Source organism: Sporothrix schenckii (genome assembly GCF_000961545.1).
Source record: "Sporothrix schenckii 1099-18 chromosome Unknown Cont44, whole genome shotgun sequence".
Lineage (NCBI taxonomy): Eukaryota > Fungi > Ascomycota > Sordariomycetes > Ophiostomatales > Ophiostomataceae > Sporothrix > Sporothrix schenckii.
This window is the reverse complement of record NW_015971145.1, coordinates 3,991,045-4,018,288: the sequence shown is the minus strand read 5'-3', so window position 1 is coordinate 4,018,288 and position 27,244 is coordinate 3,991,045. Positions and strand designations below refer to the sequence as shown.

Below are 27,244 nucleotides of genomic sequence, written 5' to 3'. Positions count from 1 at the left end.
GGACACTCCCGAACGGAAACATGCTCCCCCTGTGCCAACCCGTGACTATGGATTCGCGACGAAATACGGCCCCGTCTCGGGGATTTTTATTTTCGTTCCTGTTGGTTTATTTTTATCATCCTGGACAACAGACTCCGTCAAATACCTGCAAGGCCGTTCATTCACGCTGTCCCATTCATCCACACCCCTTGTTGCCAGCGTCCCGTTGACCAGGTCGTCCCCGGCTTGCAATCTATTTACTCCATCTATGCGGTAGTGCCTGCCCCTCTCTTCCCAGGAGAAACTACGACGTACTTCGTACGGAGTAATACTGCGGAAATGAGAGAGCGAGGGCCGCCCGGAGGGGAAAACGAGCATAAAACCAAACAAATAAAAGAGGGCGGGACAAAAAGGTGGCCCGCACCTGAGCCAGCCTCCATCAGCTAAATGAGAGCGGTTCTCAGCAAAAGAAAGTAGTGGAGTCGACTTCAGCAGACGTCAATGAGTCCTCCGTTCGACGGATGGACTACGATGACCATGAAGCCCGTGAACGCGACGACCGAGGTGCGCCAAGGTGCCACGAATGGGACAAAGCGCAGTGTATTTTCTGGCCTCTTTTACCCACCTGTGGAGTATTGTACCCGACTTGTCTTCCGTGCGGCTTTCATCCGAATTCTTTTGGACCATCTTATGCAGTCGCTTTGTCTTTTTTCTTTTTCTTCTCTCTCGTTTTTTTTTAGATAGAGTTTTCTGTTCTCCGTCTTCTCGGCGATCCTCCCGTGCGCAGATTTGTCTGGCCACTTGACACAGCCACTTGGCCTGGCTGGGCCTTTGTAACCGCCTTGGACAGCGCGTGCATTGCTGTTGAATAGAAATGAGATTGATAGGCAGACAGCTCTCCGTCGAGAAATGAACATTGGAGAATGGACAGGTAATGTTTCTCGTACAGGCGGTGCCCGCCCATATCCTCCTGACCACCCCAGCGCATGAAACAAGGCTGTTCAAAAGCAGATGTGTTGTCGTCCGCACAATACATCCAAATGAGAACAAACTTGCCGTTTTGCCGGCTTCGGGCTTGCTCGTTGACGTGGGGCGCCTTGGTGACCACTTCATTTTGAGGCCAACCGATTTTGCTGTTATGACATTAAATGAGACACGAACGACGGGGCATACAAAAAAGGAGAAGGAGAGAGCAAGAAAGCCTGCCATGTCGTTCTCGGTTAACTAAGCCTGTCCAGGACAAGGCAAGTGCGAAGGGAAATGAGCTTGGGGCGGTCTGTTCTCTGTGCGGAACAGCACCACAGGCAGACGGAAGGTGACAACGTCCGCGGAAGGTTCGAGCGGCCCTTCGACGCGATTGGTCGACTGATGCAGTCGTTCGAAAGGTTCGATCCCTGCCAATTTCGCATAGGACGAGCACGGATATACGTCGTACACAACGGCAGGAACGAGCGTACTCAGTAAACGCAGTGAGAAGGTGCTGCATGATGTGGTTGTCGAATCTTCTTTCCTCAAAGATATTGTTTGTATCTCAACTTGTCTGCGAACGGAAGGGAAAGAGGTACTGTTGATCTCCTTCTAAAAGCGGCACGAGCAACGCCTGGAATAGAAGAGCAAAGCGGTAACAGTCAAAGAAGGCAAACCCAACAACAGGGCAAGGGTGCCCGACAAACAAAAGAAAGCCGTTTCCAAAAGAAGGAACACCCCAGACCGCGAAAGGTCTACATGTACTTCGTAGGTGCCGCTCGTTTTCTTGCGCTAATCCCGAATTGGGAAATGAACGACCGAGCACCTTCTATTTTCCTTCTCTCCTGGCGCCCGCGTGTTTCTGGCGGCTGTTTGTTTTTGGCGTCTCTCGCGAATCGCTTGCCCCTTTTACTTTGGTCCCCAACCAACGACCCCGAACACTCTTCACTGCGAGCCAACCGTTTTCGACTAATAATCTTGCCCGCTCCCAAAGCAATGAAAGGAACCCAGCGAGAAGCCAGCGATCGGAGACAGTGGCGTCTCGCCTCTTTTTCGTTGCAAAATGGATCCAGCCATCGTTATGGCAAGTCCCCAAGTATGCCAGAAAGTCCGAGTGATTCAGACGGAGGAAATGTGGAGCGCAAACAAATGAGTGCTGAGACAAAAAACGGTCGAACTACACGGAAGAAAAAGCGGGTGAAGCCCAGGAGCCACGAAGAGAAGAGAGACGACCGGAGGTCAAAATGGTCGGGCAACTTCACTGGCGGAGTCCATGAGAACATGAGAGACAGCAACATGGCTGAAAATAGACTTGAAAAGGTCAAGCGGGCGAGGTCGAAGCAGCGGACATAATATGCACGCAAAAACAAGGTAGAACTCGAAGAAACAAAATCTCCACTGACGCTGTTGACGCGATGCGCTGGCAGGTGAGTTGACACCATTTGGCAATATGCTGTCTTACTCTTAGGGGCGCTTCGACTGTCTTGACTTGGCTACGGAAATATGCACCTACTTGGAGCAGTTTTGGCTACATTTGCTGGCTAAGCGTGTCGTGCAGAACCTGGCCGGCGACTGATAGCAACGTTGGTGATGTCCTTGATGATGTCTTGCAAACCTGCAGACCAGTTCAGCTCACAACGCATCTGCTGCTGCTGGATCCCTCACCGCTACCTGGTCGATCCAGTCCGATCCGAATGCCACGATGCATCTCGTGGCACTTCAACATCCAAGAAAGGCCTCCTGCCCGCTCCTTGCCTGCAGCACCGCTGCCGAGCTGAGCTGCAACATGCCGACTTTCGCTGTCATTTTTTTCTTTTCTTTTGTTGATCTTGTATCCTTTCAGAATTGTTATTTGTCAAAGTTCTTTCATGTGTACCTTCCATGCATCTGTCACCAACGTCGTCCTTTGTGACCAATCCGGACAGCAGCACATTCCGAGAGGCACAAGCCAACACGAGACGGCATGGTGCGAGTCTGATGTTGCATGGCAGTGCAGCCCAGCTTTTCTATCAAAGAATACGGCTTTTGTGCAACAGAGCAATTGTTCATGCTTGGGCCACGCCCTGGCCGCATTCCGTCAAGACGGCCGACTGCCTAACAAAGAAAACGGTCATTCCGTGAAAGACCCAAAGAGATCAAGACGGACCAGTTCTCGACTCGTATGTGCCCAAAGCAGGTACCGTGACTATTCCGGCCGGGCTAACACTGGGGGTCAAAGAGCGCCTGGGAAGGCTGTTCTTTGAATTCGAAGTCGTTGTGACTTCTTTCTGGTTGTCGTCTTCATTCCATCCACCGTCGACAGTGCCTTTTTATTTTTTATTTTGTTGTGCTGCTGTTCTTCCACCGCTTGCCCTTGATCTCCGTTCTGAACGCTCCGGCACCGTGGGCCAGAATGCTACATCCTTGTCGCCTAGACAGCTTCGACGGAGTCGCTTTCTGCGAACGACCAGTAGACACCCCCCTGTTCAACTGCTCTGTGGTGGGCCGCATCCATGTTGACCATCTCAACTGACTCTTCTCTTTTCACACCCCCCTCCCCTGTCGCGCACCACAATCGCCGTAACGACCTCCAGACCCACCCCGTCTTCACTTACACCCACTTACACACGCTTTGTCTAGTCAACATCGGCCCTCTTTGTGTGCACCGTCCACGATGCCCTGTTCTGGTAGCCCTCCGCCTCTCCACCCCATCTTCCCGCTTCCCTTCCCCCTACCCTCCTTTGCTCCATGCCGATGGAGTATATGAATCCTGTTCCCCCGGCACTCATGACTTCTCTTTCTTCTCTTCCTTCCCTCTTCATCCCCTCGTGCTACCGCCAGAAAAGCATTGGTGTTCGATCTCGGCTTCTTTTCTTCCCTATTTTTCATTCTCTTCTTGGTTGTCAAAGTCATTCGCTTCTTTGCTTCCACCTCTCGTTTTCATATTTTCCTATTTCGGTTCTCGATCTCGATCAGTCCACCCACACTCGCTATCCATTCATCCATTCAACTATTTTTTATATCTTGCCTCCGTTGTTCTTATAATCACCAATCAACTATCTCTTTTCGGCAGTCAATATGAAGGCCGCCACCGTTCTCTCCCTCGCCGCCGGCGTGGTCGCAACCAACGTACGTTAACGGTCACTCTTCCCTTGATTGTCAATAAAACACTAAACTAACAGCATCTTAGAACCTCTTCCCCTTCAACCCCAAGGACTGCCCGGACAGGTGTACGCCGCATCAGCGCGGCGGTTTCCACTTCGGCGACCTTGGCTACGGTGAATTCTCCAACTACAATGACTTCAACTGGAGCGGCTTCACCTGCAAGTCGGGCAACCGCGGCCGCTCTCGGGTCGACCGCCGCACCGGCTCCAACTACATCGGCGGTACTTGCCACTCCGAGCCGTCCAAGAGCCCGTCGTTCGACTGCGAGAACAGCCGTTCCATTGAAGGCTTCTCCGTGACCGAGTTCCACATCACCACCGAGTTCGACTGCGACCTCGAGTTCCACTACCGCATGCCCGACGGCTCCACCTGCAAGCAGACCAACGCCTGCTCCAGCAAGGGCTCCGTGATTAAGAACGACAAGTGCGGCGGTGCCAAGGCCTGCACGGTCGTCTACCCCTCGCAGGTCCGGAAGCCCCACACCACGTGCAGCATCAGCATCTCGACTATCTCCTTCGGCTGCTCGACCACCTCCAGCAGCTCGCCGTCGTCTGCCCCTAGCTCTGCCCCTTCGTCGGCACCTTCTAACGGTCCCTCGTCTGCTCCCAGCTCGGCTCCCAGCTCGGCCCCGTCCAGTGCTCCCTCTTTGAGCCCTTCGGCTTCTGCTTCTAGCTCCGCTCCCTGCGAGTCGGAGAGCAGTGGCGCCCCTAGCTCTGCTCCCTCGTCGGCGCCGTCTAACGGCCCTTCGTCGGCTCCCAGCTCTGCCCCCAGCTCCGCCCCGTCGTCGGCTCCCTCGAACGGTCCTAGCTCGGCCCCGTCCAGCGCTCCTTCGGGCCCGTCTGGCTCCGCCTCTAGCTCTGTGCCCTGCGAGTCGGAGAGCAGCGGCGCCCCCAGCTCCGCTCCCTCGTCGGCTCCCTCGAACGGTCCTAGCTCGGCCCCCAGCTCGGCCCCTAGCTCGGCCCCGTCCAGCGCTCCCTCTTCGGGCCCTTCGGGTTCTGCTTCTAGCTCCGCTCCCTGCGAGTCGGAGAGCAGCGGCGCCCCTAGCTCTGCTCCCTCGTCGGCGCCGTCTAACGGCCCTTCGTCGGCTCCCAGCTCCGCTCCCAGCTCTGCCCCCTCGTCGGCCCCGTCCAATGGCCCGTCGTCTGCCCCTAACTCTGCTCCTAGCTCTGGTCCCTCGGGCTCTGCTTCCTCTTCGGCCTCCGCCCCCAGCTCTGCTCCCAGCTCTGGCCCCTCGGGCTCTGCTTCCTCATCGGTCTCTGCCGTCTCTGCCCCTAGCTCTGCTCCCAGCTCTGCCCCCAGCTCTGGCCCCAGCGGCTCTGCTTCCTCTTCGGTCTCTGCTCCTAGCTCTGGTCCCAGTGGCTCTGCTTCCGTCTCTGCTCCTAGCTCCGCTCCCAGCGGTTCGGCTTCCGTGTCTGCTGCTCCCAGCTCTGCTCCTAGCTCCGCTCCCAGCGGTTCGGCTTCCGTGTCTGCTGCTCCCAGCTCTGCTCCTAGCTCCGCTCCCAGCGGCTCGGCTTCCGTCTCTGCTCCTAGCTCTGCGCCCTCTGGCCCTGCCAGCTCTGGCCCTAGTGGTGCCTCGTCCGGCGTTGGCCCCGTCCACTCCTCGAGCGCTAGCCCTGTTTCTTCGTCCTCTGTTCAGCTCACTACGTCGACCATCTTCTCGACCACGACCTCGACCGTTACTGATTGTGCCGCTACTGTGACCAACTGCCCGGCTCACTCCACGCGCCTGACGACTGTTGTCATTGCCGTGTCCACCACTGTCTGCCCTGTCACCGAGACTGAGGGCAGCGCGACCAAGTCCCCCGCCGGCCCCACTGGTGCTTCCTCGCCGGCTGGCCAGCTCACCACGTCGACCATCTACTCGACCACGACCTCGACCGTCATTGACTGCGCCGCCACTGTGACCAACTGCCCAGCTCACTCTACCCACCTTACGACCATTGTCATCCCGGTGTCGACCACCGTCTGCCCTGTCACCGAGACCCAGGCCTCTGCCAAGCCCACTGGCGTTCCTTCGGGCTCCGTTGGCGTTCAGGTCCCAGTGACAACCGTGACCGTCTCGCCTGGTGCTGGTGCTGCCACCAGCAAGCCTGCTGGCGGTCAGCCCGCCGAGTCGCAGCCCGCCGGCAACAACAAGCCCACCGGCACTGGTTCCGGTAATACCGCTCCTCCTTACCCGACCAATGGTGGCGGCTCCGCGTCCCCCACGGGCACTGGTAGCGTCAAGCCGAACCCGTCGGGCATTGTCACTGTCAACGCCGGTGGCCGTACCCAGGCCTACTGTCTGGCCGGTGCTGCCGTCATGGCTCTTGTGGCTCTTCTGTAAATGACAGAAGCTGCCTGACCTTTCTTTATGTTTCCTTATTTTCTTGTACTTTCCCCACCCCTTTCTTTTCTTCATCGTCAGAAATGTACTAGACTACATTGCGTGTACAATTAATACCACCTTTGTTCCCTTCCTCACTGAACCAAAAATATCGTCTTGATTTTCGTCATTCCTGTTTTATTTTGTGTTTCCTTCATTGTCTGTATGTATGCTTTTCGGTGATCATACTTTGGTTGTGTTTTTTTCGACAGGCCATAACATGGGATGTGAACCAAAGCATTACAAAATCCTCTCAAATCATTTCCTTTCTTACGATCCTTTACGAACGGCATTTATATAAACAAGGTGGTCTTGGGCTTTTATATTTCACTATTCTTTCACTATTATTTCACCATGTTCTCGTCGCATTTCTCTTCCAAATATTGCTGCCTCGTTCATCTTCTTTTCCCAATCTTCTGTATGGCCCTTTGTCTCTTCTCTTCACTTGATGCATTGTTTGGAGGGATGGATTGTGTCATCAAAGATCTGGTCTTGGGAAAACAGAAAACTGGCTGGTGATTTCCTCTCCAACCAATCGTTGAAACGATGCGATTTTTGAACAACTTTGCCCTAACAAAGACACCCCCTGGCGGAGGCGTATTCGCTTCGCATAGTAATAGTTAATGTATTTAGACCAGACCACCCTTTTTGAAAGGAAATTACAAAAAAAAAGTTACAAAAAATCTGGATTCACCGTGCGTAAAGTCTACGCAGTAGAACAAGGACTCGTAGATGTGAAAGACTTACAAAATTGACTGTTAGTTGAGACGAGGCTGCGCATTCGCCTAAGTGGCACGTGCCCTTTGGAGCCTTCTCTGGCAGAAAATTTTTAGTGCCTCGCGGACCGCTCATAGCGCTGTGCTACAGTGGGAGAGCCCAAGTACACACCTTATATACCCTCAATTCAATTCGTCACAGCTTTACGACACCAGTTGGAGGAACAGTTGCGGACGCCGGCATATACGAATTTGCGCTCAAGGTATTCGATTGAACGGCTTCGTTAAATACTTTACTCGATCTGGGCCCACCTGTCGTGGTGCAGTGGTGGCATAAGGCCAGATCCACTGCATGTTTTGGACAGTGCTGGCTGGGAAGGGAAGATATCACACACATCCACACACATTCCACGATGACGACTTCCTTACGAATACCGACGGCGGCAGGCTTTGCCGCAGCAAGGGAAGCCTGCACGCGAGGGGAATGCGTGTTTGGTGCCGTCAGAATGCGTAGATGCGACTCTGCCACCCGGCCGTTGCGACGGGCCTTTTCAGCTGCTGCCGGGCCACGGCGAACCAAAGATGAGGCCAAATCGGCGCAGACAGACGAACCTCCAGCACGAGCATCGTCGTCCGCTTTCCCGGACTTCAAACCGCGCACCGTCTACGAGCCCTCAACGGGCGTGCCGCGCTCCTATTTTATTGGCCACCACCGCGCCGCGCTCGACAACATGCGACGCGTGCTCGCCACGGTCGGTCTTGTCATTGAGTGCCGCGACATGCGTGTGCCCTTGACAGCCTGGAACCCGCTGCTCGAGTCGTCGTTGATGGGCACGGGCGTCTTTACCGACACCGAGGGTGCAGGCAGTGGTGGAGGCAATGGTGGCGGCACGGGCGTCAACAGCACGAGCTTGCCGGGGCTGTCTGGTCCTGTGCGCTCCGCTGGGCGTGCGCCTCTGCCGTCCGCCACGACGGAGCGCACACGCATCGTTGTGTATACGAAGCGTGACCTTGTCGTTGACGGCAAGCAGGCCTCGGACTCGCTCTCACCCTCACATGCCGATCTTCGTCGCCTGGCCGCGTTCCACGGGCGTGACGCGGATGCCGTCTTGTTCATGGGCTCCGACACCAGCAAGGACACTAAAGATGCCGTCTCGGCCAAGACGAGCCGCCGCGAGGCCTCCAAGCTCGTCGCCGCCGTGCGCGCAGCCGCCAAGCGCCATGGCGAGCAGTCCCTGACGGGCCTGCGCGCCCTCGTCGTCGGCATGCCCAACGCCGGCAAGTCCACGTTGCTCAACCGCCTGCGCGCCCGCGGCATGGTCGATGCCAACCGCCGCTCCAAGGCCGCCGCCACGGGCGCCCAACCGGGCGTCACCCGCAAGCTCGGCACGCCCGTCCGCGTGCTGGACGACGCCGCCGAGTCCGACCCGGCACTGCGCGGCAACGGCGGCGGCGTGCTGGTCATGGACACCCCGGGTGTCTTTGTGCCGTACGTCGCCGACCCCGAGGCCATGCTGAAGCTGGCGCTCGTGGGCTGCGTGCGCGAGGGCCTGGTGCCGCCCGTCGCCCTCGCCGACTACCTGCTCTTCCAGCTGAACAAGCGCAACCCTGCGCTGTATACGACGCTCTTCCGCATGGACGCGCCCACCGACGACGTGCTGGCGCTGCTGGACACGGTGGCGCGGCGCATCGGCAAGCTGGGCCGCGGCGGCGTGCCCTCGCACGAGGCGGCTGCGCAGCATTTCGTGACGGCGTGGCGGCGGGGCAAGCTGGGCGCATTTTGTCTGGACGACCTGGACGCGGCGTCCCTGGCGGCGGCGCAGGAGTTGGCACGGCAGGGACCGCCGCTGTCGATGAACCAGGCGCGGAAGCACGAAAAAGAGCGGCGGAAGGCGCGGTCGGCGGCACGGCACAACGGCGACGCAGCAAGCGCCACTACGGGCACAGGCACCCGGGGCGACGGCGGCGTGTCGGCTGCCTGAACAGCTCGACCTCTGTTCTCATCTCATCTCATGTACATACATACGTATATATATATATACACTCACACTCGACTGCGCATGTCGACCATCTACGGTACCATTTGTTCAGGATCTATACAGGATATATAGTGACTCGAATTCGAAGCAGTAATGAGCGTCTTGATATTTTATATCTCACACATAAACGTACACAGTGGCAGAAAACCTGTCCATACAACCCAAACGCCAGAATCCTGAATGGCGGCTCCAATGTCATGGGCCAACATCATCCAAATGAAATAAGATAAAACAAAAGAAATGAGAAGAACGCCGTGTAGTCCTGTGTCTCCATATCGGGAGAAGGAGAGTACTGCACTCATAAGAGTATAAAATGAAAAGAAAAACAAGAGGCAAATGCGGAAGGGAACGAAAGAAGACTGACACAGAGGAAGCCTCCCGCCCTGGGTATTCTCAGAAGGCCATACTGCTTGAATGTAAAACGCCGCCAATACGATAACCAGTCGCGAACCGCGACAAGCGAGTGGACTAGACCCGGAAATTGCAAAAGACCAAAGACACGCGTTCCATTCAATTTCCGTACTGGTTCTGCCAGTGAATGATGTTCCGAGTGAGCGTGTCCATCATCTCCAATAGCGGGAGCTTCTTAAAGTCCTTCTCGTGCGCAACATCCAACGACACGCCGTTGCTGGTGGCTGGCTGCTGTGATGCCGAGGTGGACGACGGTGTTGTCGCTGCGCTGTTCGGATCCGTCGCTGCATGGACACTGCCGGCCTTGCCGCCGTCTGGTGTGGCCACTGCCGACGCCAGGTACTCGCCGCTGGCAATGTCAATCTGCGTCTTGCCAATAAAGTCCGACATGGCCGAGACGCGTCGCCGCATCTCGTTGAGGCTGACACGACTGTTGCTGCCGCCGCCGCCCTTGGAGCGCGACCCGGACTTGTTGTTCTGGTTGCTGTGCGAGCCACTGCCGCTGCTCGAGCCCGGCTTGCTCTGCCCGTTGTCTGGCACGTCCCTAGAACGTGACCGGGTCATCGAGTTGAGCTCCTCGCGTGCGTCCCGCTCCTTGGTGTATTGGTTGCGGCCCTTCTTCTTGTGCGTCGGCCGGCCGCCCTTGGACTTGGACTGTGCCATGGCAGGTGCGGAGGTCGGTGGTGGCGTTTCAGGTGACGGCTGGGAGGGTCGAGGTGGCACTGAGCGCGGCGCGGTGGCAGGCGCCAGCGTGGCGGACAGTGAGGGGGCATTGGTCGGTGTTGTGGACGTATTTCCACTCGCCGAAGCTGTTGCTGGTGTGGCTGTGGGAGGGGCGGGGGCAGACGATGTCCGCGTTGCGGCCGTCGCACGCGTTGTTGCTAATGGCGCTTCATCTGACGGATCGGAATCTGTTTCCGAGTTAGCGGCGTGCCCTTCACTACTTGCACAAGGCTATCTACCCTTTGTCGTGTCCTTACCGTCGACCCTGCGACGCTCTGCGCGTCCGTTGCGTTTGCTAGCGGCCTCGGCGCGCTGCCGTTCCTTTTCTTCCTTCTCGGCCCGCTCGCGCTGTGCCTGTGACCGTGCGAGCGCTGCACTGCGAGATGCCTTTTTGGACGACCCGTTGCGTGTGGCCATGGCGTCGTCCGAATCGTCGTCCATTGCTAGCTTGTCGCCTGCGGGGGATACGGACCGGGAGCTTGTGCGTTGTCGCTTCGTCATGTCCGCTTTCCTATTTACGAAATGGCGTCAGCATATGTTTTCTTCGTGGCTGTCGATGCATTGTTTCAAGGTGACGATCTGCTTACTCTTCGCTGTCGCTTCGACTGCGCTTTGGCCGTCTGGGAGTGGGGTCTGCAGGATCGCTCGCATCTTCTCTGCTGGCAGCAAGGGCAATGAGCAATTGTTCCTCGTCGTACGCCGCGTCCCTGCTGTTCATCGTCGAGCGACGCTTGGCCGCCGCAGCCGACGCCCGCGCACTCTTGGACTCCCGCACCCCATCAGGCCCAGTTTCTCTGTCTCCATCTTTGCTGTCTTTGCTCCTGTCGCGGTGTTGCGGCGAGCGATCGCGGTTTTTGTTGAATGAGCCCGTACGCGAGCGTCGGCGATTGAGGGCGAGGTAGATTGAACAGCGGTGGCTTAACGGAAGAAGAAATCATTAGCAGGAGAACGCGTACAAGGAAGGAAGCACGAGAAGGGCGGCACAACAAAGAAAAACACACCTGTTGGGGCCAGGAAAGATCTTGTGCAGGTCTTTTCTGCACTCCTCGCAATAGTACTCTTCGGGTAGGCTCGCGTCGTTAACGAGACCGACGCAGGCGCCGTGCTGCCAGACCTTGCAAATGTCGCATTGGACAAAGAAACCGGCTAGGTCGTCGGTCACGACGGCCGGGAAGATAGCCTCGATGTCGTAGCCATCCTTGGCCGCCTGCTCAACGTCCTCGGCGGCCGGCGGACCCGGGTAGTCCTCGGAGCCGCATATACAGCGGACCGCCTCGTCGTCCTCCTGGAAGTCGTCCCCGTCGTTGGTCATTTCAATCTCGCTGACAACCACAGACGACTGGTCCTGGTCGTCGTCCTTGATGACGTTGGAGTGCGCGGCGCGTCGGCTGCGTGTAGGTGGCGGCGGAGTATTGTCGTCAGTGCCTGCGGTGTCGTCGGGCGGCTCGGACGCGAGCGATGCAGACGACGCGGATTTCTGCGGCGAGCCGGTTTTGACGAAATGCTTGGGGTGGCGTTCAATGCGGCCAGAAACGCTGGATGTGGTAGAGGATGGTCGAGATACGGGTTGGTTTGTGCGAGCGCGAGAAGAGCGACGGGGATCAGTTCCAGCCATTACTCGCAACCGCGGCCAACAAGCGAAAAGAGAGTGGAGGGAGAGTGTGAGAAGAGGAGGAGGGGGAAGGGTGAAGGACGGGGATAAATAGGGAACGCGAACGGAATGAATGGCACAGTCGCGTATGGGAGGCTAAGAAGAAACCAATGCGTATCTCTGTTGTCGGATGGAGGGAAGCAGGGCCGGAGCTGTCGTGGAAGGAGTAAGGCAATCGAGGAACGAGTTGGTTGTTTCTAGTGGCGCCCGGAGCGCGATTGATTCGATTCTGCGCCGCAACAGCAACTGACTTTGTGCTACGAATAAGGAAGAAGGAAGAAGGAGAGAGTCGAGATAGGAGACAGCCAAAGGTGTTTCGAGCTGCGAGGCAAAGACAAGAGGCTACTTCAGGGAGGTCGGCGCTGGAGAGGGGGTGCCTGGATCACAGTCGCGAGGCAAGAGACGAGGCGAGAGACACGGAGCGACTGCGAAACATGGCTCGGGAGGCTAGCTGCACGGGGAGGCTGAAGCGACTGCAGGTCGAAGGCAACGTCGAATTGAGAGGTGAAGCTGGTGAAGAAGTAACGAGAGAGGTCGAGGACGAAGGAGAAAACGAGCGGGGAGAAGTAGGACAGGTGACTGACGGGGAAGGGCAGGAACGAGGAGGAGAGAAAAGAAAGAGCGAGCGAGAAGGACGAGCGACGCAGAGGCAGGGGACGGCCGAGAGCACACCAGCGAGTGGGTGGAAAAAAAAGGCTACTAATTTTCTTTGAGCGCTGGTACCACGAAACACGCGGCAACGCCTAGCATTGTGAAGTAGCGTCGGCAGGCTCAGAAGGAGCAACCCCAGCTGGCGGCGCTTCGGGGCAGGGGCGAGCGATGGAAAAGTGGGACTCGCAGGTGCGTCGCGCAAGAAGAAAAAGCCATTGAGGGGACCAGTGCCGTCCAGTGCTTGTGATGATACCTGCCGAAAGTATCTTTGTACCTTTTCGCGCGGACGTAAGCCAAAATATACTTATGTAATGCCGCTTCCGCTGCCGACACTCGCCAACACGCTCTTTTGGTCAACCCCCGCACCAGACTCGGAGAGGTAATCCGTCGTGTTCTTGATCGCAGTGTTGACGCTTTGCTTTGTTGCATTGCATTGAGCCGTGGCCCGGTTTCCCCAATCGAACGCGGAGACACCATGTCTGCTGCCGTTGTTCCTTTGGCTTTCGGCCTGGTTTTGTCTACTTGCAAGTCGGTCCGGCATTGTTGTTCCTTCCGTGGCAGGAGCATCCAGTTTCGCCGAGGCTTACCGCGCCTTCCCGACTGGAATTGCGACGCCGTCTACTGGCAAACGAGGCCTATCGCGTGGTGAAGTCCAGTGCCATTTGCGCTTTCCTTTTTCTTATTGAATCTTGGTCGTTCTTGCCTGGCCGGGACAATTGTCATGCCATCGTGGCCGTGTCTTCGTTGCCTCATTAAAGAAGGAGCGCACCAGCCGGCCTGTATTTCAAAGTCAAACAGTTTCTGTGTCTCTTCCAAATTCGGACCCCACTGTGCCGGGCCAATCAGTGCTTGCTCTATTGGCAAACCACAAGGCCACAAGGCCACTCTGCCGGCCCATTGTTTTACGTTTGTGTGCATTTTGTATTCTGTAGTGCTCTTGTTCAGCGTGCCCTGGGCCCGCTTAGGTAATTTTTTGCCCCTAAATTGGAGCCCGGACCACTAATCGAAGATCGATACCAGGCCGTCTATCAAAGTCCGTGGCAGGCAATTAGCAATCAGACTGAAGTCCTGGCCACATCAGCGGCTTTTTGCTCCTTCTAGTTCTCGCCGTTTTACAACATTTTCGACCTCAGGAACCAGAACGTCTTGTTTGTTTTCTGTTTGCCTTCTCCCTAAATCCCGGTCGCTCCAGAATTTGCATATCATTTGGCCTCCACTCATTCTTTCTTGGTCCCAACGTCCCTCGACGTAGAGGCCGTGCCAACCGCTAATTTCGCTGTCACCGGGCTGTTTCAGCAAAATCTCGAGACGAGGTAGGTGACGAGAACAACCAACCGACCGCTTTTCCGCCCTCTGCATCAGCTTCTCTCCCTTAGCACCGTCCCATTGTGTCCTCCCGGATCTCCTCGTCCCTTTACCATACCACACATCCTCTCCTTGTCGTTCTTTCAAGTATCTTCGGCATCCGGGCTGCACCCCTTTATTTTGGCCGACGGACTCGAATGGTGATGCCAAAGGCTTCGTGAGAGCTCTCCAGTGACGGCTCCTCGACTCCTATGAGTGCATGGGAGTCTCGGGTTCTCGCTGCTACTTTTGGCTTGACACTTTGTATCCATTTGTGTTTGTTGTCCGAGTCTAACGCACTATCTCGTTGGGTAGAAATCTAGGGTCCTTTGACGTACCATTTTGCCGCTCCATACCGCTCCGAACGACACGTCCTACATACGACGATCGAGAACAACCACGAAGTGACCGCCCCCGTCGACTCGACTTGCCAACATCTTTTGGAAATTCGATTCGATACGGTCGCACTTCAACGTGCTGGGTGCATGGAACGTACATGTGGTAGCTGTGGAGAGAGAGAGAGAGCATGAGGCGATGTGATGGGTATGTGTTACCCCCTCCCACCGACTTTTCTATTTTGACTTCGGCCGTCCTCTTTTTCACCTTTTTACTCTACGTACATATGTCACCCCACCGATATTGCTTGTCCATATTTGTTCACTATTACACTTCTACGCACCTGCACGAGGCTGCTGGCAGTCTTTTTGTTCCGCCGGTGTTTTGGCGGTCCTTGTCGGCGACGCATGACTTCTTGCTTCGAGAAGATCTTTGCATGGCTGTTTGGCGTTGGCCACTTCTCCATCTCTCTGCCTGGCACATCTCCTGTTCTTCTTTGGCTAACCAGAGTTGTTCAACCGTTCCGCAATGTAGAACCAGCCCGCAAAATGTCTCCTGAAACCGCCTCGCCGGTCTACCCAGACCGACTGATTCATCCTTTGCCAAAACGACGCCTTCGTGAGCGCCTGTCGTCCGATGCCGCCGACTCAATCAAGTATCCTCCGGATCAGACGCCAGGAGCACCTCTGTTCTACTATCCGTACAGCTTGAAACAGGATGCAGCATCTGTCGAAAGGCCGATATTTGTTGGCCAGGCGAAAGCTGCAACCCTGACGGCCAAACCGACAATCACAGCTCCGTCTGCATCCACGCCCACAACCACGGCTGCGACAGCTGTTCCGGCAGCCACAGGCCCAAATGCAAAACCAGGGTCGGCCCCCGGCCGAGCCGCCGATCTTCCTTCCCGACCACGACGGAGCAGCGGCGAAAACGAAGCAGCGTCCTCTTCGCGCACATCCCGTGCTGGAAACCGATCCGGGCGGTCTTCACAGGCACTCCACATGTCACCCGCACAGGGCTATTGGACCTTGCCGTCATCAACACTAACTGCCGACGGATTCGACTCCTTTGAATACACGAGCAATACCAAAAAGAGAAAGATACCGTCCGCCGGTGACACATCGCATACCGGAAGCTATACCTCCACGAGCCTTCGATCCACCGCGTCCGAATCCTCGACGACAACCTCCAGCTACGACAGCCTAGCTGGGAGTCCACCATTACTAGCCAACGTCAAACCGACCGGTTTTGTTGCGGCGTCAGTGGGCATTTCAGGACCCGGGAGGGGCCGCTACGGCCGCTCGCAACGGCATCCTATTATAGCAGCGGGTAGGAGCATTCTGGGAGACACGGGAAGCTGTACAATCCAAGAAGACCAGGGCAACCCGGTACTCTTGATTGGTTTTGAGGGCGGGCGCCTGCTTTGTGTATTGCTGCTAACATTTACTGCGAGGCCCAGAACATACCAATAATGCTGGTATCATTTCCAGCGCGATTGCCAATGCGGAGCGACAAGGACCAAGAGAGAGCACCGATTTGGCCTCACAATTCCAAGCTACAGAGGCATCTGCCCAGGGTTCTCTCCAGTTCACGTTTACCTGCTCCTCAAAGGTGCCAGGAAATCTTTTGTGGTCTGGCTCTGATTCGCGAACACCACCTAGCTCTGCCAATTGGCAGCAAGGGCAGCAGCAGGGGAGAATCCGCGGCGGTCAAGGTGCACCTCACGCTTCCGGTTCTCATTTAGCTGGATCTGTGGATCCGAACGGATCGCCGTCGAGTGGAAAGGCATCTAAGGAAGCGAATGGCAACCGGTCAAAGCAACAGCTCGAAAAGGAGGAGAACTTCAAGATTCGCCAAGAACTTCGGAAGCAAGCCAGAGATCGGAGACGCCGCCAACAAGAACTGAACGTTATGCGGCCCACGCCCGAATCTGAAATCTACATCTGCCCCTTTTGCGAGTACGAGAATATCACGGGCCACAAACCCCGGTTGATTTACGAGTTCGAGATGAAAGAGCGCAAGAAGCGACTCGAACTGGAGCGGCGGCAACGCGAGCAGCGGAACCGAGAGAAGGCTAGACATCGCAACCGCAAAGGTCGCAAGGCTGCCAAAGCAGCGCCCGCCACAGCCGGCTCAAGCACCCTGCAAGAAAGCTTTGATGACGATCAACAATACGACGACATTCCAGACGATACAGGTCAAGGAATTGTCGACGACGACGACTATGAAGACGACGACGACTATGACGATGACGACGGTGCCGGGGAAGCGGATGATTTCGTTGCTGAGCTCCGGCTTGGAATTGGCGACGCGAACAATCCTCTTTTGAGAGGCCGGGACGGGGAAGGCATGCAGCCGATACCAGCTGGAGGCTAGTTGCCAAGTATCATTGAAGTTGGCCGTTGTACGATGTGGTAAGCTACAACTTTGGGTTGGCCTTTATTCTCATTCATTGCGCGCCCCCGGATCACCCTTCCTGGCCGATTGTCGACCCACGCCACTTATTCTGAACCGTGGATATGCATTATCCAACACCCCATCAACATGATTGTTTACAAAGCATATTTTGCAGCCCCCTCCCAACACCACTTTTTGAGATTGTCATTGGCACTCAGCACCGAATTTGGATTTTTATTGGGTGCTGATTTTGGACGGCACCATGATTAGCAAGCATTCAAACACTGATGGCATCTGCATGGGATTGTATATCTAGCATCGCTGGCATCGTTTGGTATTGGACGATGGCTTGCTTTAGTCTTTGGGTCCCAATTAGACCTATCGAGGATGTGACTAAGGCCAACGAGTCTGTAGGGCAAACTTAGCCTTGTCTGTCGCTGCATCTAGGGTAGCCAGGCACACATCTGATATTGGCAACGTTTTAATTCACAAAGCCAGTGGCCAATAAAAGGCAGTTGTTTTCTTGCACCACCAAATGTTACCGTCAAAAATTGTATATTTGGCTGGCCAAGTCTCAGAATGGTTGTTTACCGACTCCGATTCCAGACAATTGGGATTATCAGGGTCTCAATGAGGTCTACTTGTTGAAGAGATACTAGATGAGGCGGCTTTTCTGGAGAGCAAGCCCAATTCTTCCTGGCCGTATTTTCCCTGATGAGTGTTAGTTTCGAACAACTTGTCGCGATGGATAGGAAAAAGGCTATATTGAAATCAGTGGCGGGAATGAATGCATCATGGACATTTGTTTCTGTCTTGGATGCGTGTCTGGTATCGCATAACGAAACGTTGATGGACACCCCTCCTTTGTTGTCTTTTGCAATGTACGAAGGAAACTGGCGATGTGCCGCGATGACGTAGTTGCCTGTTTTTGCAGTAGTGTTTTGTGTGTTGATTCCGTTGGGCTAGGAAAGAGTGGGGCACTGTTTTGAGACAACACGCAGAGGCGCACTAGGCCGAATCAAGAGGCAGGAACAGCAAAAAAGTGGGCCTATTCAGTGCCCTGGCAAACTCAGCAGAGAACAAAATGACGACAACGAACAAAATGGGTGAATGATGGGGTTGATCAGGGTATGTCGAGCGAAACCTTGGAGGGAAGTCTCATCTAGAGTGTGATCGATATGAAGATCCAGATAGGCTTCAGACTGCAATGTTGCGAAGCCTCATATGTTTACACGATAACCTGTGCCCCAGCTCTCCTTGAAATAAGAGATACGTCTGTGGCCCAGGAAGAGGGTGAGGAACAACGGCAACACCCTGCGTGGTCTAGTCGGTTCAAACAGCCTGTCAGCTTGGCGTCAGCTATCAGTCTGGATTTTGAGTTACAGTGATGATATGCCGCGAACCTAGCTGATGTAAGAAGTGACGGATGACTGGCATGTTCGACGAGTTACCTTTCAACACGTACAATTTCGACTCGACATACAATGTAGACTCAGGATTGCAATAGACCGTCCTCTGTTCGGTATTTGCCTTTGGAACTATGGGGATCATGAGCAGTTTGAAGGAAGGAGGCCCGCGAAGCAGTGGAGACATTACTCAACTGAGTGTTTGAGTGCGATCTCGATGAGATTCAGCCCACGGGCTTGGCTTGGTCGTCTGGCTAAAAACACTCAGGGACTAAGGGCCATAAGTTGCACTTCAAGTAATAGATAATGATAGCATGTCGTATGCACGATGCAAGATGTGAGCCAAAGCCGGCGCAGCATGTTCCGCGGAGCCGGACAACTGCCGACACAATCTGTTACCCAAGGCGATGTCACTATGGTTGACAGGCTCAAGACAGCTGGACTTTGTGTAATGTTGGTGCGGGAGCTGTGCCTCGCGCCGGTACCCGTGAGAGGTGCCACTCTGGTGAAAAAAGTCACGAACCCTACTAACCGCTGCCAAAATAGTGCTTCATTGCTAGTGCGCTGTCGGCCTCTACTTGGTAGTGGGTAGTCATGGCATCGAGGGCGCCGAATTGAGTTTAGGATGCCCTGTAGGGAATTGTAGGCCCTCTGTAGAGCAATGGCAGCGAACTTGTGGCGCGTTGAATGGCCAGAGGCAGCCGAGAACTGGCTCCACTGCCCCACTGGGCCAACAGTCAGACGTCCCGGAGCTTCAATTCCAGGTTGACGACGGCGACGGCGACCAGTGACTGTAGACGAGATGTTTCTTGCATCGTCGTCAGGATCATCCGCCCCCAAGAATACCGTCGAAATCGTCCGAGCATTGACGCGGCCGATTCTTGTCTTCTACCAGAGACGAGGCACCGCAGCTGAGCTCTTGCCTCTCTTCGCTTGTTTTTTCAGGACGCTCGGCTTATTGTTTCCAGCGATCTCCACCCCCTGCAAATAAAGTCGTTAGCGGGCCTGCTCATCTCCACCTGGCCCCAAGATCTTCTGCCCACATCCATTTTCCTGTGCCTTGGTTTGCAACTGGCTCCTGCAGTGCTTTGGGCGCTGAAACCGGGTATGGGACTCTGCTCGAAAAGCCTCTGACCACTCACGCCTGTTGCGTATTCTGAGCTTCTGCCCAGCATTGCCCTAATGATGCTGGCTCACACCCTCCACCCACTCGCTACTTCCTCTTTCGTGCTTGATCCCCAGTGCCGAGACTTTGCACTATCGCTCTTTCCTGGCGATTTCTGGCGAGATGAAGCTGTGTCGTCACCTTGTTTTCCGTCGCTTTCGCTACGACCCTGTAGCTCTTGCTGCGCATTCCCGTAGTTCTAGTCTTTCCCGCTCCCACCTGCGCCCACTCCCCCGGTCGCACATCGCAAAAAATAGAATCTTACGTCTTCCTTGCTTCCTTCCGTCCCGCGCAACTTTTCTCACTTCCTTCCTTGCATTCTTCAATCTCCCATCAACCCCTTTTTACGCTGGTGCATCTCGCCTCTTCATCCACCGGCACGCGTGCTTTGGCTTTCCTTTCACATTGATTCGGGAAGCGATTGTCGACAATGTATTTTCACCACGGCGCCCAACGAGCTCAGTTTGACAGGCAGGAAAGAAACTAAAAGCGGACTTTTCAAAGAGCAAGGCCCATGGTCAACAGTAAGGGCCTCCTTCAGCAAACACGCCGAAAGTCCACGCGCAACACGACGGAGGATCCGGAAATCGACAAACGCGCAATACTAGAACACGCCGAAAGTGGGAAACAATCGGCGTGAAACAAAGGACTGACCGCAAACCCGCGAGGCCCTTTGTGCGAGCCACAAACACGGTTGACGGCTGCTTAGAGCACCATCCACATCGGAGAGGCAAGGGGGACGAGGGAGACAGAGAGGACCGAAGCCAAACAGTAATAGGCAAAACCCACGGCGGTACTCAGAGGGCGTTTCTGACATTCGGACCGTTGAAAGTCGAACCGGCGACCACCGGGGGATTGAAGACGGCCTCGGCCGCATCCCATCGCCATGTTCGGCTCGCGCAAAAAGGCCAAGAAGCAGTATACGGTATGTCGACATGTTTTCTTTTATCTCTCATAGTGACCGTTTCACCCCATTTGTTCTATCCCCTCTACCCCTTCGCCTCTGCCACTGCGACTGCCGAGTGCAGCAACAGGCGGCTAGAAGTAGCTCCCATTCCTCGCTCCGTTCCTTGTACCAGAAGAAAGGGCCATGCCGAAAGAAATGGCACGTCCCACGAGGCCGGCCCTGTTTCTATTTTCATACCATTGTTCAAGCCTGTCCATTGGCCCCAAGAAAGCTGCCAGACATCTGGCTGCTTAATATCCCACTTCTGGCGAACCTAGCGCGTTTCTGCTGCGTGTTTCGTCCTCTTGTCTCGACCGTCGCGCGCTCTCTCGCCCTGGTTTTCTTGGACGCGGCCACAAGTCGAGAAATCGACTAATGCTGCACTTACTGGGCATGAACCCATCCACCACCTACCAACAATACCTAAAAGATCGCGGGTGCTTAGCCGCAGAGACTACCGATTCAAAAGGACGAGAGAGGTGGCCTAGACGCAAAAAGGCCGTCCGTCGCACATCGCTGAGGAGCCTGACTGATCGCCTCGTCACTCATCTGCACTGCGTGTCTCTGATGTCTTGGGTCTCCCTGCTTTGCGTTGTCTGGCCTTGTTTTGTCGACCCGACGCACTAGCCTAAGCTTAGCTCTTCAGCTCAAGAAAAGTCCTCGCCACATTTCTCCCTGCCTACCTTCCCTTGCTTGCTTCCCATTTGTTTTATTTTGTCCAATCCAATCACTGTTTTATTTTATTTTATATTTTTTTGTCTGCTTTTTTACCTTTCTCTTTTCGGCCTCGTCTTGTGGCATCCTTGGTCTACTCCGTCAACAACATCAGCATTGGCGTGCGTCGCTCTGCGCAATGGCTTGTTGCTAACAATGAACAATGTCTTCCCAGCCGCCAACCGCCTCCTCTGTCAACCCGAGCGCGGCCACCGCCGCCGTCTCGGCCTACAACCTCTCCTCTGCCGCCGCCGCCGCCGCCCTACGCGCCCTCCCTGCTACCCCTACCAATGTTGGCGCCGTCCAGACCAAGCGCACCATGCGCCGAAGCGCCTCAGTCTCAACCGAGGGCTCGCGCCGTGCACTCAGCCCGGTTCCGAGCATTAAACGTGCGATGGGTATCGGTGGCGGCAACAAGGACACAAGAGAAGCCTTGGTTGTGTCGCCAACTGGCGCGCCAACACTCCGCCGCCGCGGCAGCTCGTCGTCGATAAAGTCGATGTCGTCCATGACTGAGCGCACCTTCCGGTCGCCCAGCCCACACAATCCACGCACAGCAGCACTCGCCGCTGCCACTCCGGCGTCGCCTAGTGGAAGCGTCAACAGCAACCGCAGCCTCTCCATGAATGCGGCTGGTACGGCAGCAGCCATGGCAGCCCGGAACCGGTCGGTGCCTGTCCCGCCGCCCATGCCCACAATCCCCAAGCACGTTATCGACAGCCAGGCGAAGCAGCAAATATCAAAACCGCAGAAGGAGCAACAAGCAGAAAAGAAGAGCCGGCGCGCCACCAGCCTTGGTCTTGTCCAGCAGCCACTGCAGCTGGCCTCGCAAAAACAACAGGGGGCGCGCGCGTCCTGGTTCGGCTCCGCGGCAGTCGGCAATAAATCGTACATTCGCACGTCCGACACGGCAATGGACATCAACGGCTACGCCCAGCCAGAACGGCCAGGTAGTCGCAGCTCCCTACACAACTTTTCCTATCCCAGCCGGCAACGACTTGGCTCACCACCTCCAAGCCCGACAAATACGAGATCTACTGCCACACCAGCAGCTGCTCCCGTGGCCCTGCCCCCTACCGGGAAGCTTCCCCGGTCGGCATCGACAGAGAGGGGTTCCTTACAAGCACAGTCATCACAGCAAAAGACGGCCGCGGGCTCTGCTCGGCGGTCGGCGTCCACGAGTCGTGTCACTGGTCGCTCCAATCTTGGACTGTCCGACCAGACTCTTGTGTACGATGCCAACTCACGCCGTATGGTCCCTCGCGGTGAGCTTCTTATGTTGGAGCAGTCCATCCTCGATGCAGCAGAGCGCCCGCTACAGCAACAGCGAAAGAAGAAGCAGCAGCGAGGCACAGCCGCCGCTTCGCTTGCCGGCTCACACTTGTCTCAGGGCACCATGACACAAGCGCACGGTACCGCCGCGCCCTTGAATCGTGCTGAACTGCAACGCATACAAGAGCCTGCGCCGCAACAGACGGTTCCGGTACAAGCACCCCAAGCCCCCAAATCGCCCCCGCCGGAACGCGAGCTACCTCCGATCGCGACGACTGCCCTCGAGCCTCCTGCTGCACTGCAACCAACCGCCAGCGAAAAGGATACCGATGACGCGGGCGGCCAGCCTCTGCCGGCGCTGTCAACCTCGGCCTCTACGCCGTCCTCATCTGCCTCGTCGCTTACGGCTCTGGCTGCATCCCAAGCGGCCACAAGCCCTGTGACCATTCAGAGCATGTCGTCACCCGAGGACGGCAGCTTGGACGGTACGCTCTTGACAGAGGATGGGCGTCCCGTTCTCGCAAAGCGCCCTTCCATCGTCCGTGAAGAGCCAGATCGGGAGGAGGAGGAGGAGACACAGCACCGGACGAGCGCGCAAACATCGCAGCCGCAACTCGCCACCGTCGCCGCTGTTCTTGCCGCTGCCGGCTCTAGCTCGGCCCGCGATGGCCTTGACGGTGTCCCTGCCAAACAACTACCCCATCACGGCTCAAATGCTGAAGCGCAGCAAGAGCATGCTGCGGCTCAGTCGGCCGCCGCTAAGCCGAGCGAGGCAGAGCGCACCCGATCCAACAGCCCCGTGCGTACTGCCCACTTTTCCCCCATTGTCAGCACCAACCTGGCTGTGCGCCGCCACTCCCCGCCACCACGCTCCATCTCGCCGCGCAAGTCGGCGCTCAAGCATTCGAGCTCACCGCGCGATGCATCCCCGTCCGACTCGGCTTCCGATGCCAACAACGCACATCCTGGCGATCTACAGATGCCCGCCCAGAACCGCAAGAAAGCCAACCGCGTGAGCTTTGACGATAAAGCCGTCGTTCTCACCCAGTCGCCGATGCCGCCCTCACCACCCGTCTCGCCGGCTTTGTCGTCCCTGCCGGGTGCAGCGGAAGCACCTCCCAGTAGCAACGCCGCCCACCAGCCGCCTTCGCGCAGCCGGTCTTGGTTTGGAAACATTGGCCGGAACAAGAAGAAGTTGGACCATGCGGCCAATGGCGACGATGTAGTCATGAAGCCCCGTCCCGCCCTACCGTCCTTTGGCAGTGTTCGTGATAAGCCGCAACCATCCCAGTACCAAGAGGAGCGCGCCCTGGTGCGCCCAATCAACGACAACCAGTCGCCTCACCGAGCGGCGCAGACGCCGCCGACCACGTCTACGGCTGCGGTTACTGCCGCGCCTCTTGAAACACACCACACCTCGAGCGACCACGCCATCGGCTTCATTATTGGCGCTGGTGCCGCAGCCGGAGCCGGCGCCGCTGCGGGAGCTGCCGCCGAGCGCCCGACGTCTGCGTCGACTAGCACACGCAACACCGCGAACACGTCTCGCTATCGGGAGCCGCTTCCGCCAGTTGTAACGTCCGTTGACGGGAGTGGCTATGTGTCAGATAGCGGTGCCAGTATTGATGGTGACGACGAAGACGTTGACGAAGAGCATTCTCCCGTCCTTCGCTTCGATGAGGAACAGGACACCACTGTCCCAGGGAACCTGGAGGACGAACCAATTATTCCTCCTAGCCCTGTAGCAAACGATGCCGATCCACTTGTCGTCGTTCCTTCCGTTTCGTCTCCGACCAAGAAGACAGTACCTGCTATTTCCATCTCCCATCCCAGCCAAGAGAGCTTGACCGCGGTTCGGGGAATAGAGGACGACGACGGCGACGATGAGGAGAAGGAGAAGGGGGAGAAGGAGGTTGACGCCGAGGACGAGATTGCGAAGGAGGACGAAACGGCAACGGCGGTCACACCGGAGACGGAGGCCACCCAGCCGGCTGTGAAAAACAGCCCGGCTCAGGCCCCTTTGGACGTGCCAGGCATGTTCCCTACAGACACGGACTCGGATGGAACTGCTAAGAGCTCGCCGACCAAGGCTACGTTTGCAGCCAACAACTCTCCAGTCCCGATCCGGCAAAATGCATTCGAGCCCATCACCCAGGATGACGACCATTCGTACTCGGCCCAGATGCCCGCCACCGTGTTCGCCACCCACATGCCAACGCTACACGAAGAAACGTCGCTCCGCAGCGAGAAGGTCAACGACGATGACAGCGACAGCGAGGTCTTCAGCGACGCTTACGAGGATCTCTCGGACATTGAAGGCGACGGCTTCCTGTCTCTCGACGCCGTTGTCGATAGCCCCATTGTGCCCGACATGGTGAAGAGTCCCTTTGCTGCGTCGGCACTGGCTGGGTCGCCGTCGCGCAAGCCGGAGGTTCTGCAGCTTGGCCCCTCGCCATTGGCGAAAGAGACCGCGCCCTCCGCTCTTACAGGCGATTCGCCATCTGCCGGACCTACCGACCCCGCGGCGTCTTCCTCGCCGACCGCAGTTGACCCTGGTGGTGCCGCGATTAGCATGGCCGCCTTGACGTCGGCTGCTATTCATAAGCATGGCAACAGCGACGGTATCATCGGCTCTGGCGACGAGGAAGATTGGGAGAAGATCAAGGCTTTCTGGCGCGGGCTGACCACCGAGAAACGCGCCCAGCTCGAAAAGGAAGCCCTCCAAGATGCAGCGGATGAAGGTGATCTGGAGGATGAGTCGGCCGCTGAGAAGAAACCGAGACGCAAGAAGTCCGTCGAGACGCGTTTGGCAGAAAAGAAGGCGATCCAGGAGCTCACACCGGTCCAAAAGCCCGTGGCCGCCCCAGCTCCTGCTGAGAGCCAACCCCAGAAGGCGGCTGCCACGCGTATCCGCCGGTCTATGCGTGACAACGCCCCCCGTGCCACGACTGCTGCTGCTTCTGCTGCTACTGCAGGCAGTGCTGCCGGTGCGGACAAGGAGCACTTCAGGTCTTCGCTGCGTCCCAACCCGCCGGCTCAGAAGGAGCGCGCTGCCTCCGCGTTCCCGCCTAAAGCGGCTGTTGGTGCAGTGACCCAACCCCGTGCGTTGGCCACTACTCTTCGCCGCCGAGGCTCAGACTCAAGCGAGAGCAGCTTCAAGCGCGCCCGATCCGACTCCCACGGTGCGAGCACCGGCGGTTTTAGTGCAGGTGCCGCTGCAGGTGCGGCCGGTGCGGCCGGATTCCGCATGTCCATGCGCAGTGATCCGAAGGGCGCGGCTCCCTCCAACAACAGCCTCAACAACCGCAGCAGCCGCTTCTCGCTCCGGTCCCTTTCGCCGACTGGATCGACCACGTTGCGAGGCTCGACTGAGTCGTCTCCCCAGTTCCGACGAAGCATGCGGGATGGCTCTCTGGGCTCCGGGTTTACGCCTGTGGACATGAAGCGTATGTCTTCTCCAGGCTCCATGGCCAGCTCTACCTTGAGACGAGGCTCGGCCGACTCGGGCGGCGGGTTCTTCGCGTCGTTTGGCAAGAAGCGCGGCAGCAAGCTGCTTCAACGCAGCAAGAATCAAGGCGGCGGCAGCGGAGGCAAATCGGCGCACAGCCGGTTCGGTGATTCAAGTGACGACGACGATGACATCTTTGGTCCTACGACCACAGCCTCTCCCGGAGGCCTGGCGGCCCATCGCCGCAGCGTTAGCACGGGCGGCGCATACACCTTCCGCAGCCGATTTGTTGACTCGAGTGACGAGGACGAGGCCGTTCTGGATCGCCATCCGGTCGGCCAAAAAGACAAGGGTCACGTCGTCCCCAAGACGCTGCGCACGGGCAACAGCATGCGCCGCGCCAGCGCACGACCCGCGAGTTCGTCAATGCCCTTGAGCCCGCTGCTGCCCGAGGAGCTCGAGGAAGAGGAGGACGAGCTGGAGGCCCGTCCCAAGACTGCTCCGAATGGGCTTCCTTCGTACGGGTTTGAGGGCGGCGCGTCGTCTTTGGCAGGCAACGCTGCCAACAACAACCTTGGCACATCGACTCTGCGTCGGTCACGGTCTGGCCGTGGCCAGATTGCGCCTGCCTCGCCCATGTACTCGCCGACCACGACGGGTACCGTGGGCCTCAACACGGGCTCCAATGTGACACCCACACGTCGGTCGAGCGGCATCATGTCCGTGCTCCGGCGTAAGAAGAACAACGGGCCCAGCTCTCCAGGCAGCTTCACCAACGGCGGCAACGCAAACAAGATTCAGCGGGCCGGCTTGGTGGACAGTGCAGCCCGCCGCGACACACAGCTCGAGCGTAGCACGGCCGAGCTCGCCGCCGTGCGCAGTAACAGCATCGGCAGCCAGAACCGGCGGGTCGTCAATGGCGGCGGCGCGTCTGGTGGCAGCACGCCGCGCTTTGTCCCGCAAAACGACGACAGCGACGACGACGACCTCGGTGACAGTGAGGACAGCCCCGGTGCTGCCCGGCGTGCCGGAGCTCCTGCGAGCGCGTCCCGGTCGGACAGCTGGCCCTTGCCCGGGCCCAACGGCCACGATGTCGACATCAGCGCCATAGACTTTACCGAAAAGAGAAAGAAGAAGTTCTCGTCGCTGCGGCGCATGTTTCGGCTAGACGACTAGGTGTGGTGGTCTTGGTTGAAGCATTGTGCGCTAGAAAGAGGAGAGAAAGGTAATACAAGAGGAGGTAATGGATCGGAATCGGGGTTGGAATAGGATTGGGAAGGACAAAGTCTGGGATATTTCGGTCATTTATCAGTCATTTCGGTTTTTTGATTTTTTTTTCTTTTGTCAAGGACTACTTTGGTGGACTCCCTCTCCAGCCAATTGCACACACTCTCTGTCTTTTCGTTTCTTTATTTTGTCTTATATTGTACTTTGTGTTCTTTTTATTCGTCACAGGTATACGATAGCTAAAGGCCGGAAGCTAACACAGGCCTGGGAATGGAGGAGATACCAATATTTTGGATACATATATATACATTAGGATTCATGGCAACAAGGAAATCAGGAAATAA

The 27,244-nt window shown here is 56.8% G+C and overlaps 6 protein-coding genes across 6 annotated transcripts; 4 read left to right on the top strand and 2 right to left on the bottom strand.

Annotated features, from left to right (window-relative positions):
* Nucleotides 1-4,002: 4,002 nt before the first annotated feature.
* Nucleotides 4,003-6,415, top strand: SPSK_08624 (uncharacterized protein; the record flags this gene model as incomplete). Its single annotated transcript, XM_016735215.1, has 2 exons — nt 4,003-4,053; nt 4,115-6,415. 2 exons carry the CDS (start codon nt 4,003-4,005, stop codon nt 6,413-6,415), a joined length of 2,352 nt encoding a protein of 783 aa, XP_016588036.1.
* A 1,168-nt stretch (nt 6,416-7,583) lies between these two features.
* Nucleotides 7,584-9,152, top strand: SPSK_09112 (mitochondrial GTPase (YlqF); the record flags this gene model as incomplete). Its single annotated transcript, XM_016735691.1, has 1 exon — nt 7,584-9,152. The coding sequence occupies one exon, from the start codon at nt 7,584-7,586 to the stop codon at nt 9,150-9,152; it is 1,569 nt and encodes a 522-aa protein (XP_016588035.1).
* Nucleotides 9,153-9,719: 567 nt separating this feature from the next.
* Nucleotides 9,720-10,844, bottom strand: SPSK_09462 (uncharacterized protein; the record flags this gene model as incomplete). Its single annotated transcript, XM_016736034.1, has 2 exons — nt 9,720-10,531; nt 10,601-10,844. 2 exons carry the CDS (start codon nt 10,842-10,844, stop codon nt 9,720-9,722), a joined length of 1,056 nt encoding a protein of 351 aa, XP_016588034.1.
* An 82-nt stretch (nt 10,845-10,926) lies between these two features.
* Nucleotides 10,927-11,958, bottom strand: SPSK_09532 (uncharacterized protein; the record flags this gene model as incomplete). The annotated part of the gene is made up of 2 exons (XM_016736104.1): nt 10,927-11,260; nt 11,345-11,958. 2 exons carry the CDS (start codon nt 11,956-11,958, stop codon nt 10,927-10,929), a joined length of 948 nt encoding a protein of 315 aa, XP_016588033.1.
* Nucleotides 11,959-14,873: 2,915 nt separating this feature from the next.
* On the top strand, nt 14,874-16,701 carry SPSK_08911 (uncharacterized protein; the record flags this gene model as incomplete). Its single annotated transcript, XM_016735497.1, has 2 exons — nt 14,874-15,654; nt 15,785-16,701. 2 exons carry the CDS (start codon nt 14,874-14,876, stop codon nt 16,699-16,701), a joined length of 1,698 nt encoding a protein of 565 aa, XP_016588032.1.
* A 4,415-nt stretch (nt 16,702-21,116) lies between these two features.
* SPSK_08276 (uncharacterized protein) lies at nt 21,117-26,849 on the top strand (the record flags this gene model as incomplete). Its single annotated transcript, XM_016734880.1, has 1 exon — nt 21,117-26,849. The coding sequence occupies one exon, from the start codon at nt 21,117-21,119 to the stop codon at nt 26,847-26,849; it is 5,733 nt and encodes a 1,910-aa protein (XP_016588031.1).
* Nucleotides 26,850-27,244: the final 395 nt, after the last annotated feature.